The sequence below is a fragment of the Austrofundulus limnaeus genome, unplaced genomic scaffold (assembly GCF_001266775.1).
Source record: "Austrofundulus limnaeus strain Quisiro unplaced genomic scaffold, Austrofundulus_limnaeus-1.0 Scaffold36, whole genome shotgun sequence".
NCBI classification, from domain to species: domain Eukaryota; kingdom Metazoa; phylum Chordata; class Actinopteri; order Cyprinodontiformes; family Rivulidae; genus Austrofundulus; species Austrofundulus limnaeus.
The window spans coordinates 549494-563966 of record NW_013952438.1 but is presented as its reverse complement, the minus strand read 5'-3'; the positions used below and the strand labels follow the sequence as shown (position 1 = coordinate 563966).

The 14473-nt window shown below is 37.3% G+C and overlaps 1 protein-coding gene across 3 annotated transcripts in view; it reads left to right on the top strand.

Annotated features, from left to right (window-relative positions):
- The first annotated feature begins 935 nt into the window (after window positions 1-935).
- Window positions 936-14473, top strand: part of aff1 (AF4/FMR2 family, member 1) — a 24259-nt gene continuing 10721 nt past the window's right edge. For 2 of the 3 annotated variants that reach the window (XM_014006484.1, XM_014006482.1), the window contains exons 1-5: window positions 937-1143; window positions 7007-7127; window positions 9918-10757; window positions 12379-12420; window positions 13137-13223. In XM_014006484.1, the coding sequence (XP_013861938.1) occupies window positions 1127-1143; window positions 7007-7127; window positions 9918-10757; window positions 12379-12420; window positions 13137-13223 (1107 nt within the window). In that variant the 5' untranslated portion in view covers window positions 937-1126. Of the gene's footprint in view, window positions 1144-7006; window positions 7128-9917; window positions 10758-12378; window positions 12421-13136; window positions 13224-14473 lie in introns of all 3 variants that reach the window. The other variant, XM_014006483.1, reaches the window with a different exon arrangement.

Here is a 14473-nt window from a genome sequence, read left to right as displayed (position 1 = left end):
CTCTCTCTCTCTCTCTCTCTCTCTCTCTCTCTCTCTCTCTCTCTCTCTCTCTCTCATTCAGGAGTCATCTCCTCATTATTTTTGTAGATAAGGTTATGATTACCAGAGATGCAGATGGTGCTGCAGCGCCTCATGATGGAGAACAGAGCCTATATTTGATTAAATGTAGTTTTTAACCTACTGTTTTGCTGAATCATCTTTTAGTTTCTGCTTTGCTAATTTTAGTTTACATAAGGTTTGTCTAATGTGAGCTTTTAGTTACAATTTCATTTAAACTTTTGGCTACTGTATTGCTTACCTTATAACTCTGATTTAAATAATTTTATTTTTTATAATATGATGTAGTTATTTTAGCTTTTAGATACAATTTACCTGATTTGACTTTTAGTAATGGTTTATCTAATTTTAATTTCATAGCAGCTGTTTGCTATTTATAACTTAGCTATGGTTTGTCTAATTTTAGGTTTTAGAAACAGTTTTGCTATTTTTAGATTTAAGTCAATTTTAATGGTTTTAGCTGTTTTGCTGATTTTAGCTGTTTTAACAGCTCAGTTCATTCTTCAACAAATTTCAGCAGACTTTATACTCTGTATTTTTTAGAGAAAATGCATTTTCCCCTTCTTTTTTATATATTGCATCGTACATTCTGGTGCTTATAACTTTAAATTTTTGCACATGTTGATAAATGAGTTTAAGTTTTTAAACCTAAATATTGTTGACTGTAGTGGGCCCTACCATCTAGATCACGCGGGGGTCAAAAACAAAATTTAACAAACTCCTGTAAAGACTTAATACAAAGTGACCAACATGGTTTATAATAGTCCAGATTAATTGATTTATTTTGTGTTTACAAGTTAAAAAGCGAGCAGCAGAACATGTTATTCGACATATTTGAGTGCATAAAGCTGAGCTCGGTCCCCGGGAGGCCGAGGGGAATGGAACAGTCCAGAAGGCGAACCGAGCCCAAACACGCTCACGTATCAAACAGTGAGCTGACAGTCACTCTGAACGATTGAATCAGCGTTACCGGTAAACAATGTGACCGGGTGTGGAGACCACACCTCGGCGAGGCCCGCAGGAGACGGATGACAGCCAGCTTTAGTTGTCGGGAGAGGCGCACCGCAGCATGGCATCTCAGCCGAGGTAGGCAGCCCCTCTGCGGTTAGCAGCTAGCAGCTAGCCCCGCAGCCCGACGCCTCATCAGCTGGGGAACAGTCCGCCTGCTCCTCAGCTGCTGGACAAGTCTCAAAGTTAATAATAATAATTATTATTACTTAAAACTTTATGCAAGTGCGACAAGAATACAAGAAGACATTTCTCGTTGATGTTCTGCTGGCAAACAAACTTGTTGAGGTTTCAGGCGGTCAGGGAAAGTGGTGGAATCAGCTGGAAACGACTGAGTTTTATCAGCTGTTTCAAAGAGGGATTTACGTTTGAGGCCAAACTTGTCACGTTTGACAAACTTTAGCCATTATGTATTTTGCTGAAAGGTTATAAAAATAGATCGTAGAGGTTTAAATGAATGCGAATGATGCGATTTTAAAATAAAACTGCTGATTCAAGTATATTCTTCTTTTAGCTCGAACTCCTCAACTCCTGTCTGACCTAATCTGGACTCCGTGTTTTCAAATGGTTTTCATGCGAAATTATACAGAACAGTGTTGAACATAGGGCTGTGTATTGGCAAGAATTTGGCGATACGATACATATCATGACGGAGGGGTCACGATACGATATATCCCGATATATTGCGATACTGTAAGCAAGGCGATATATTGCGATTTTTTTGGTCCAAAAATTCTATTAAATAAAAACCTCTTATAGGGGAAAAAAATGAAAAACCAAACTTTATTGTCTCAGAAAATTCTAATATTACATAGACATACTTTTGATACATTTAGCTGTGTTCTGCTTTGTATGCGTTTTATTTTATTTGTTTCATATTTCTTATTTCATCCATGTTTTCAATTATTAGACAAAATTTGCCAATAAATAGTTTGAAAATATATTTTTGCAGCTTTTAGTTTTTAAAATTAATTTACAATATGGTCACCAAACACCTCAAGAGGTAGGAGCCAAATGGCTGGCTCACTGCTGCCAACTAGTGGTCAGAGTCTGAACTACAACATAAAAATGAACAGCTGGCAGGAAAGTTGACATTTTAAACCTTAATAAAAAATCAATACAGGGCTTTAGAATATCAATACAGTATCGGGAAATGAAATATCGCGATATTTCAATGTATCGATATTTTCTTACACCCCTAGTTGAACAATGTCCAGCACCTAGGAAAACTATAATCCTCACAAGAAAAAAAAATGCATCATGCTCTTAAGTAGTTTTTTTTTAGGTATGGCTTAGCTTGCTGTTGTTACTGCTGATTTAATAGTGACATGCTTATATTTGCATTAAAAATGTTAGGTGTGTGTGTGTTTTTATGACTGTAGAGTCATTACAATGATGCCTGGACCAGTGGATGGATTGTAATGAAACTTAAAGAATCACTGCACATAAATATGTTTATTAAATCTGCACATTTATTAAATAAAGTCTAATGTTACAATTAATCATGGATCCCTTTAATGAAAATCTCTAAAAGTAATCATTAGTTGTTCATCTCTAAACTTATTAACTTTTGGAGTCGATCGAATTTAAGATGATCATCAAAGCTAATGGACACACACATGGCTCTAACAACTAATTAGGGCTGCACATAATTAGGAATAGCTGCGATGTGCGATAACAGTGCAATGACAATATGACTTGAGATAAAAGTAGGCCTATGCTTAAGTATGTGGTGTATTTCTGCTCTGGGGTCAGAACAAAACAACGACTAATACATCATTTCCATTCACTTGTTAGATCAACAACTTTAGATTTGCTAGCACTTGCTTTTTGGAACTCTTCATGCAGGTCTTTACGGTTTTAATGAAGGTGACAATGGAGATTAGTCATGTTCTCACATGGTTTTCACTAGTTTTCAGTAGGTCTTGCAGTGTGTTTGTAGAATGTAGTCATTTGAAACCAAAATATCTCTAAATTGGAGATATGCAGTGTTCTGGTTTTTTTTTTTTACACAAGTTCTTTGTTAACATTTTCATCACTTATCTTTCAGTCATATCGACTCTCACTAAACTTGCTCAATTGTTTGCTACCCACCCACATCTACATAGGGGGTGGGCATCTAATGTAAAGAGATCTATCTGCATTGGCCAAATACATAAAGAGCTCCACTTGATTGGTCAAACCCTTCAAGCTTCATTGTGATTGACAAAACGCTGAAATGCAAATATTCGAGCCAATCATTTATTGCAGTTTACACAATTTTTTTGCAATATGCCCATTGCACAGGCTGTTGTGATGATAAATTTTCCATATTGTGCAGCTGTAACTACAATATCACAGACACGTTTTGCAGCCCTGCAAACAAAAAACACTAAAGCTTAATGATTTGATCACTTGTCAACAATAGAATATCATTATTGATCATTCACAAATGACTGTTTAACTTGCATTTAGGGTAAAGGAAAAATAATAATTGGATTTTAAAAAATCACCCTTTTTAATGTTTTTATTGTGTAGTATTAGGTTCTATCTTGTTTCTTTAAGCTTATTTCTGTTTATTGCTAGTGTGTAGAAAGTTGCTTGACTGATGACTTTACATAGCATGAGCTGATTAGCCATTGTCTTATGACCATCCTAATAGGTATGCATGATATTGGAAAACTAACTGCGATTTTTTTCTAACTCATTGCAGTATGAAAAAATACAGAAATTTTCAACAGTCAAATTAAATAACACTTTAAGTTATGTTGCCATCCATTGCCATCCTGCATCAACCTGCATCAATCTTACCTCTTTTGTGTGAGTTACAAATATATTTTTGTCTGAGTATTTGAGTTATTCTTGTTATTTTTTTATTGCTTGCTTTTATTGTGCTGGAACCCGAGTACACGTAAATTGACAAAATTTAAAGTTTGTTTTTGATTTTTTTTTTTACACAAAGCACCCATAGAGGCGCTTCTGTCGGTGGAAGCGGAGCAGGCATCGTCAAAATAAAAGCCGTTTAGTAGCTTATTGTTTACACGTTGATTTAATTTGCCACCTACATCACAGGACCTTTTGCGATGAGGATTCTCAAAGGATTTATCGTGCAGCCTACACCCTAGTCTCATATAGGGCAGTGGTTCCCAAACTTTTTATCTTCTGACCCACAAAATATCCTTGGCAAAAACTTGTGACCCCAAATATTACTGGTCTGAGTACAYRAACTTYGTTAATAACCCTAAAAACACAGGMTTTTTGACAATCTAAACAGCTTGTACACAAATATAAATACTTATCTATATTTATTTTGTGTTTTTGCAATAGTTACAGGGAAAATATTACATCAGCAATTATTTTATTACCCTTTAAATTGATTTCTGGAGATTATCTAAGAAGCTTCATGACCCATAATTGGGTCCCAAGCCCAACTTTGGGAACCAAAGTGCAGTGGTTCCCAAACTTTTCAGCTTTTGACCCACAAAATAACAGTAGCAGAGACCTGTGGCCCCAACTATTTTTGGATGATAAACATTTGTATCAGGTCAACTAAACATGGGCATAGTAAAAATATGTTTGTACCACATTTATCCATTTTAAATACACTAATCTCACTCCTTTGTAACAACTAAGGCAAACAATGTAATTAATTCAGAAAATCTTTTCAGGACCCCACCTTGTTGTTTCGGGACCCCACTTTGGGTCCCAACCCCAACTTTGGGAAACACTGAACTAGGGGTCCTCTCCCCCGTTTGCTACTAAAACAGTTCTAATCTGTTGGGACTCGTGCTCCGTCCTACATCTGAAGGTCTGCTGTGGAATCTGACACCAAACTGTCAGCAGCAGATCTTTTATGTCCTGGAAGCTGCGAGGTGGGGTCTCTGTGAATTGCATTTGTTTAATGCATCTGACAGACTAAATTAAAATGAGATTTGGAGAAACTTGAAACAAAGTTAATACATTGAGTAATCCTCATCATGAAGATTGAACACCTCCCATAAAAGCTGAAGTTGTAGTAGTTTTCTGAGCTGGAGCATTCAGATTTAACACACTTGGATGGATTTCTTGAAACTCATTAAACTAGAAAATGTTTTTGTCTCGTCACAAACGTTTTGGAGCCCATTCATTTATGAGAAAACAAGGTCACCCTGAGGTCAGACTGGAGCTCAGAGAAATGATAAGAAACCGTTTGACTTTACTAGCCTCAGTTAACATTTTACATTTTAAGTTTCAGCTCAGTTAGAAATAGATTTGTTTATCAAGGTCTATTGCCTTTTTAAAAATAATAAACTGGTAAAGTTTAGTAAAGAAAACTGCAATGCTTTGTGGGATATTCTCTTTGAAAGCTTGAGACAATAACAAAGACATGGGGTGTAAGTACAACACTTGGATGCAGCCGTTTTAAGTGATCCCAAGCACAGTAGCAAATGTACGACAGAATGGCAGAAAAGAAAAACAAACAAAAAAAAAAAAAGAAATGTGAGTGTTGCAATGGCCCAGTCAAAGTCCAGGTCACTTGAATGAAAACTGTAGGAGAGCTGTGCAGCAACACTGCTTCTGCCTTATTGCTTTTTTGTTGTCATAAACAGTAGAAAAAGTTGTGTTGTTCATCTAGAATTATTTTATTTTAGAACACAAGATTTTTAGATTTTTCTGAATACCTTGCAATTTAAATGGCTTTGATACTTTTACTATGAATTCAAACAAATAAATTATTGGTTTTTGACGCAGGATTAAAACTAAACAAAATTGTCAACTGATTTGACAGTTTTCCTCCCGTCTTAAATGGCCTTTTATTTAACTATTTCTTACAGTAATTAGAAATCTAAATTTGTACCTTCACAACCACTCACAAGTGAAAAAAGAAATATGTTGGGTTCAGAGCATGTATTAGTTATTTGTATCTGTTGTGAATTAACAATTTATTATCACAGCCACAAATTACTTAACTAAGTAAAGTACAGATGATGTTAGATTTACCCAGTATATGCTTGATACAGTACTTCTCTTTTTTGACTAATTAACCAACTTGGTTCAGTTTGTTTTTCTTTTTTTTTTCATATGTTAAGTGGTTATTTCAGCGTGTCACTTCAGCACACACAACTAAAATCCTTACATTACACATTTAAACCAAAGCTAAAAACACAATTTAGTTTTGGATACTTCTATGTTGGGTTTTGCTCTATATCTAACCAACATAACCCATGTTTCTTTTGAGTGAATTGAGTGTGTATTCTTTAAAGAAAACTATTTAAGACATTTGTCCCTGGTTAAAATTGATATTTAGCCTGTGGCTGAGCATCGCCAGTTGATGGTTGATATGCTACATTAATGAGGGAGTGCTCATCTGTTTGGCTTAGTCCCAAATCTTTGCTCTTCCACTTGTTGCCATGGAGGGATCCCACTGGGGCCGTTGTCCGTTATGATCATCAACACCTCACTTTGGGAAGAAAAATGCAAAAACTGAAAATCTATCATTCAGTTCATAATAAATCTGAAGTATGAAGCAGGGCCTATTTTCCAAATAATCAGCTGATATTTTTTTATTTATGATTTAATAAAGTTGTTTATCTTTTAAAATGTCTAATAAACCATATGTCATCTTTAGGGACCAGACAGAGGAGAGACATGAATGTTGTAGTGACTCCTCATAACAGGTGTGAGTCAATTTGTACCTGCTGATCTGATCTCATCAGACACAGCAGCTTTACCCCCGAGGACGACAAGTCTGGGCTACAAAAGCCATTAATTTGCACAGTCTAGATTTTCTGGTTGATTTATCATATGAGATTCAGTCCTGAAACTGACACAAAATGGCAAGCTGTATTTCTTTATCAATGATTAGAGTGGAAGTTGTGATTTGTTTCACTCTCAGATTTTCATGAGTTACACCTGACATGATGCACATGTTAAAGCTGCAGTTAATTATTTCACACAGTTGTCTCTCTTTGTATTGTTCCAGTATATACAATGAAGATCGGAATCTTCTTCGCCGCCGAGCTTGGGAACAGAGGATCCAAGAAACTAGTCAAACCAAAGAACTTAACCCTGACAATGTGCCACTTTTTGGAGAACCATACAAGGTAAGAGCTGACAAAGCATGATGCTGATGGGGAGCTGGCCTCCCTGTTCATAATTTCAGACGTTTTTGTCCATCTTTGTGTGCAAACAAAGACGAGACATGTGCCAGGGCTTTTAATTTCTGTTTAATTTCAATGGGTTCAACTGAGTTTTAATCACCAAAACTGAACAGGTTCATTACCTGAGCAGTGTCTAAGCACAGTGTGTGAGAAAACAGTCTCTACTTCATGTCATTGTGGTAAATAATAAATGGACTGTACTTGTGTAGCGCCTTTCTATCCAACCAGGATACTCAAAGTGCTTTACACTACAATCTGTGCCCTCGTTTACCCACTCACACAGCAGCACTTTACTGAATCTCACTACAAAGCTAACACCTGTAAATCAACCTACAGAGACTAATCAGTGCTTTAAATCACATTCATACACTGATGGGACCCATATCAGAGGTAGTAGTGAGGGTTCAGTGTCTTGCCCAGAGACACTTTGACACTGACTGTGACTGAATAGTGGGGAATTGAACCACCAACTCTCGATTCCCAGGGGTTCTCAAACTTTTTGGGTCTGGGGAGCCCTTATAAGAGTGAAAAATTCCAGGGACTTCCTCGTGAACCTCATGCAGATTTAAAAATAAATTACTGGCTTTTCTACCTCTAAATGCCACTGGAATAATTTTTTTTTTGTTTAGTTTAGGATGTTTGTTAAAACCAAAATCAACATTTTGTTGTAATTTGTTGAGGACCCCCAAGCTACAACTTGTGAATCCCTGGGGGTCCTGGGAACCCAGTTTAAGAACATCTTCCTTAACCACTCAGCCACAGCTGCCTCGTTATGATGACGTACAAGAGTTCAGTTAAATTCATTGAAAGTTATTGAAGTGGAACCAGAACCACAAGTCATTTATGAACACAAATTCTGTCCTTGTCCTTGGGTCAGAATTGCAATTTTGACCAGTCATGTGCAGACTTAAGAGAGTTTTGTTATAAATAAATTGCTTATAAGTTATATATTTGTTGAACTCATCATAATTACAGTATAGTTCCTAAAGAGGCTTGTATACTTCTTTAGTTTTGGACAACATTTTCATAAGTTGTCTAATATAATGTGACCTTTGCAAGTTAATTTACTTAAGTATTACATAAAAGTGTTGTGAAAACGAGTTTGAATTGTGTGCAGCATAGTGGTGCAACATAAATTCCAAGCACCTGTCTACTGCAAAACCTATTTGGACAGTGGTTCAAAAGCGAGGTTTAAAGACATGAGAAGTAACAGTGGCAGGGGCTGTTTCTTCCAGAGAAATTGTAAGTGCTGAAAGAAACCAAGTTTGTTAAAATGGAAATCACTATGCAAGTGTATGAGAATGTGTGATAAATAAAATACAAAATAATAGGCCTTCTTGCACTGCTGAAAAGGAGAAAGCTTACCTGAATGAGCTTGAACAATATGTTACGAGGGAAATTGTGCAGAACAGTTTTGCTAATCGTTATTGTATTAAATTAGACTGAATTTAGTAGTTTATTTTAATATTACCATTTTCTTATTTTGTTGACATTTCAAATACATTAAAAATGTGTTTAAAGAAAATGAATTTATCATGAATTAACTTTAATGAAGGTAACTAAAAATTGATGCTATCTAAAAACATAGACTTTTTTTGTTTGTATTTGGTTGTGTGGATAGTGTCCTTCTCTTCAGCCACCTAATGACCTTAGTAACTTCTGTAACTAAAATAGCTCAAACTCTATGAACCCGGAGAGACTAAAACCAGGGTCTTAAGGTCATTGAAACTCTAGATGCTTCTCTTGAAGGTTATTTTTGTAAGGACACAATAATTTAACAAGACTTAAATGTACTTTGTGAGTTTGGATTCACCACTCTTCCTTTCTAGTTTTGTTGTTAGAGTAATGGCCGCTGTTAGGGGCTGTCTGTGTACATTTTTAAAATAAAATACATTTACATAGAAAATAGTGGCAATGAAAGTGAATTGTAAGAACCGCTAAGTATACATCGACTTTTATAAGCATCACCCCAGTCTGATGTCTGAAAAAGCATTTTTAGTAAAACAAAGGAGAATGTTAATGAGGACTTGATGATTGGGAGGTCTAGTTATCTCCTCAAATGTGCTTTTGGTATTAGTGTGGTACAGTTATTGTGTTTTTGGAAGTCCTTAAGGCCCCCACATACTTGGGCATACTTTGCTCCGCGAAGGTCCGTGCGGACTCAGTGCCAACCCAAAGCGGCCGTCCGCCGGACTGGTCCGCGCAGAGATAATTTTTTTATATCTGCGGTGTCGCACAATAAACTGCCTGGCGAGTACTGTTTTGGATGCGACACCAAGCTGATAAAGTTGAGAATTGGTGTCATTTGTGGACGAAATGGAGTCATTTTGAAGAGCGTCTCATGGAGGAGATTAGAAAACTTTTTGATGCGTCAATGAAGGTATATAAGGACTTTCATCGAGCAACAAATTTGTGAGGAAATGGCTCAGATCCTGGGTAAGCTAGTTCTTTTCTTTTTTCTTTTGTTTTAAAGCTAAAATGCAAGCTATCTCTTCCTCCTCATCTTTGACATCATGACAGAAATTGCGAGAAATTAAAGAATTTGTGAGGCATTCAGTACGCTCGAGTATGAAGTCTCAAACATCCGTGGGCAATATACGCGGAGTCCGTGCGACTCACGGACCACACACAGGACGCCCGAGTATGTGGGAGCCTTTACTGTAATAATGTTCAAATGGGGTTCTGTAAACTGAGATTTTGTTTTATTAACATGCGAAGTGTTTCATTTTGCAGACGACAAACAAAGGGGATGAGCTTTCCAATCGAATCCAAAGGATGCTGGGGAGTTATGAAGATGTGAATATCCCCTGTCCTTTTTCCATTGAGGCTTCACTCATTCCTACTATATCCTCACAGTTAGATCAGAGTCAGACAAATGAATATAAATTAACAAAAACCCCATTCCTCAATCAGGACTTTTACACATCTACCCAAAATAAGACTTCTGTTGACAGTTATTCCTCTCATCCTGTGGGGGTGCCTACTGCTGCATTGTCTCCAAACCACCATGAACATTTTCCCCCTTTTTCAAAGACTTCTCTGATCCACAGTTCAGTCACTCAGTTCAGTCACTCAGTACAGCAACAAAAGCAGAGTGAACTCTTGTCAGATCTCAGGGGATGTGTTGGCCTTCATCAGGAAATGTCTGCCCAGTCTCCAGATGCTAAGCCACTAAACCCCCTACATTCCACTGACCATAATATTGACATGGATACTAAGGCCACTTTCACTAGACATCAGCTCCAAGGTTCTACAGATTATTCCTCAGAGTCTGCCAGCACCATGGATGCTTCCACTCTGAACATCAAACATTCACCTAAAGATGCAGCTCTGTCTCAAGCCAAGACTAATGTACTACCCTCCCAAACGTTTTCTTCACTGCTTTCGTCCAAACAACCCGGGGCAGTCATGACCAAGAAACCAACAGCGTATGTGAGACCCATGGACGGTCTGGACCAGGTGGTCAGTGAGTCACCTGAGCTAAAGCCATCTCCAGAACATTATGCATCACTGCCGGACCTCATTAACAATGCTGACCTTGTCAAAACAAAAATAATGTCTCAGGATCTGGAGGTAAGTTTATTTTATTAGAGCTTGAATCGTAATAGTTTTCTTTAAATTTAACAAGGGATTATCTAGTAGGAGATCAAATACACTAGTTGTAGTGATAAAATAGTCTCTTTTTTTTAAAAACTTTTCATACTTTTTAGGGAGGGAAAGTGTTGTGGCAAAGTGTAGTGCAGTGTACTTTCCAAACAAGTATTGATACATGCTGTATTCACAAATAATAACTTGGCACGTAAGATTCTGGCCTAGACATAATCAGCAGTGCAGAAATTGGTAAGAGGTGTCCCAGAATTAAATTTGAGTATTGGATATCCAGTGAGACAGAAATGTATGTTTGCTTTTGTCCCAAGATTAGGCCAGGCTGTAGTGTCATTCTGCCAACCTTTGTTTCATTAGGTGTACACAGACCAAATGGTACTAAGGATCCTCTGAGGGTTACAAGGGTGTAGTCCCCCTGTTGAGTGGTTATACTGATCCCTTCATGCTGGATGACAGCCCAGTTATGATGTAAACAAATCTTCCAGAATGTGTGTTTTATAGCTAGCTCTTCTAGTGTGTGTTAGGAACACAGTTAGGAGTTACAGTGCAAGAGGTTTGCAGTGGTGCACAAATCCTCAGCATTGAGGTTGTGATGGTTTATCATTGTGGTGGTGGCAAATCAGGGTCCTGGGAGAAGCATGGAGGAGTGTGGTGGCACCAGTGAAAGCATGATAGCATGCTTTCATAGCGTGACAGCATGGGTCATGCACACACCAGTGTAGCTTGATAGTCGAGAATTTGGTAGGTCACAATTGCAATTATGATAAAGTCATGGAAAGAACCTACTGGAGACATGACACCATCGACAGTGTTAGCGTGGAGTAATCTTGTTGCAATTTGACACAGACTGAGAGAGTCCTGCCAGTATGAAGGGGGTTCTAAGAACCTGCACAGTGCTTACTCTCTAACCCTAACCTTTGAACATGCCTTTTTTAACATGAAGCCTTCCTGTTTGTCTTAGAGTACCCAGTATGATGCATTTGTCAAGAAGTCTGTAGACTGCTCCGGTGTGTGTGACTTCATCTGCTTCTAATACGTTCATTTCTGGCATCAGCTGAACAGCTTGCATAACTATGCCCGTGACTTGTTCATTCAGACTTTATCTTATGTACAGAAGAAAACACTGAAAGAGAAACCTGACAACTAACAGAAATATGGCTATGACTCATTCACACAGTTTTTTATTTATCTATATTGAGATTAGCTTGTTTCTCTGTCTCAAACTGCGTGTTCTGTCACTTTTTTAAAGCTTTTAAACTAAGACTCCATTGTGGTAATTTTATTATTTTTATTTAATCTTTATTTCACCAGGAAAATCCCATTGAGATTAAGAATCTCTTTTGCAAGGGAATCCTGGCCAAGACTGGCAGCAGTACAGGGTATTAAATTTGCTGTAGGTTTAAATATTTTAAATAAACAACATGGAAAGGTTTGTTTTGTTTTACAGTAAAGTCATTTACCATCCATTTTATGGTAAATAAAATTCACATTTGTCTCTTTGTACATGGCAGCTATGAATTATGTTCTATGCACTTTGTTTTTAATACTTATTTTCTAATATTTATTCTTTTTTATTTTGTTGCTTTAGACAGCTTCAGAAGAACTTGAGACTGTGGAAGACATCTTAAGGGTAAGTTCAGCTGCTTACTCTCATTTACACTTCAAGTGAAACTGAGCTTTTTAAGTTCATAAAAAGTTCATAAATTTCACACAATATTACACTGACATTTTACTGTTTAGCAAAACAGCAAACTGAAACTGACTATTGTAACAAAATGAAAACTATAAACACTTCTGAAATAAAAAGGAGTCCGTACTAAAGCAACAGATTATGTTAGTTTTTCCTTGGTAAAATATTATATAAGTGGGTTTAAGTGACTTGTAAACAAATTGCTTTAAGTTGTATTTTGCTTAATAATATTTTTTGCATTACAAAGTGCTTAGAGTTTGAGGTTGTATGATAACATCATGCTGCACATTGTAAAAATTACCAACGTTCTATGAATCCGGCTCCAGTATAGATGCAAAAAGGATTGTGAGTTTTAAAGGATATTTCTGGATAATTGTACTGTGCTGAATAGAATGGAGCATCTTTGAACATACACTGCTCAAAAAAATAAAGGGAACACTTAAACAATGCAGGCTAACTCCCGATCTTAATCAATGAAATATTCGCATTGAGTACTTTGTTCTGTACAGAGCTGAATGTGCCTCACAAAAGTTTGATTTACTTGGAATTAGCGTGCGTTGTTTAAGTGTTCCCTTTTATTTTTTTGAGCAGTAGTGTTCCCTTTATTTTTTTGAGCAGTGTATTTTCCTGATTATGTCTGATGTTTGTCCTCACAGGAAATGACTCAGTCATGGCCTCCTCTGCTGACCGCTGTACACACACCTCGCTCTGCTCAACCCTCCAAATCTCCATTTCCAGCCAAGGTGAGAGGTCAGAGATTGATATTAAACTTCGGTTTTCCAATTACTTCACTGCACATCTTAATGCATTCTCCAGCGCATTTTGAAATATCGCATTAGAAAAGGTAAATGGAAACGGCACAATCTGAAAAAAACTTCCTCTATTTTGCAAAAACGTTTTTGCTTGAGGTGGTTTTTGGATTTTTCGAAGAAAGTTGATACGCAAAAGGGGAGATGGAAACCAAATAAGTTCTGACGTAGCGAACATTTTCCTCACAGGATTGATCAGCTGTTCCGCTGACTGTCCAGTACTGGTACCAGCTGCAACTGGACCCTCCTCCCGCTGTCGGCATTTTCTCAGATATTCCCATAATGTGGAGTGTAGGGGTATTAAACACTAAAATTCTAAAATGGATAATTTGTGAATTATTTAAACATGCAAATTATCTGTTTTTTGAGGCACCACTCTAAATATGAAGGCGTTTAATTCTTCCAGTTTAATGACAGCGTGAGACAAGGAAATACAGGCGAAGACAACTCACGTTTGGAAATTCATCCGTGTATTATTTAAAATGAGGTTCAGAGGGAAATATATGCATTACAAATCATTTCACAGACAAAAACACACTTTATAATCAGTTCCGTAAACTTAATCAAGAAGTGATGTAATTAATCTGGCATGATTACCATGTGAATGACTTACTACACATACACTCACCGGCCACTTTATTAGGTACACCTGTCCAACTGCTCATTAAAGCAAAAGTCAAATCAGCCAATCACATGGCAGCAACTCAATGCATTTAGGCATGTAGACATGTTCAAAACGAGCATCAGAATGAGGAAGAAAGGTGATTTAATTGACTTTAAACGTGGCATGGTTGTTGGTGCCAGACAGGCTGGTCTGAGTATTTCAGAAACTGCTGAGCTACTGGGATTTTCACCCACAACCATCTCTAGGGTTTACAGATAATGGTCCACAAAAGAGAAAATATCCAGTGAGCGGCAGTTCTGTGGGCGTAAATGCCTTGTTGATGTCAGAGAATGGCCAGACTGGTTCAAGCTGATAGAATGGCAACAGTAACTCAAATAAACACGAGGTATACAGAAGAGCATCTCTGAACACACAACACGTCGAACCTTGAGGAGGATGGGCTACAGCAGCAGAAGACCACACCTGGTGCCACTCCTGTCAGTTAAGAACAGGACAATGAAGTGACAATTCACACAGGCTCACCAAAACTGGACAAAAGAAGTTTGGAAAAACGTTGCCT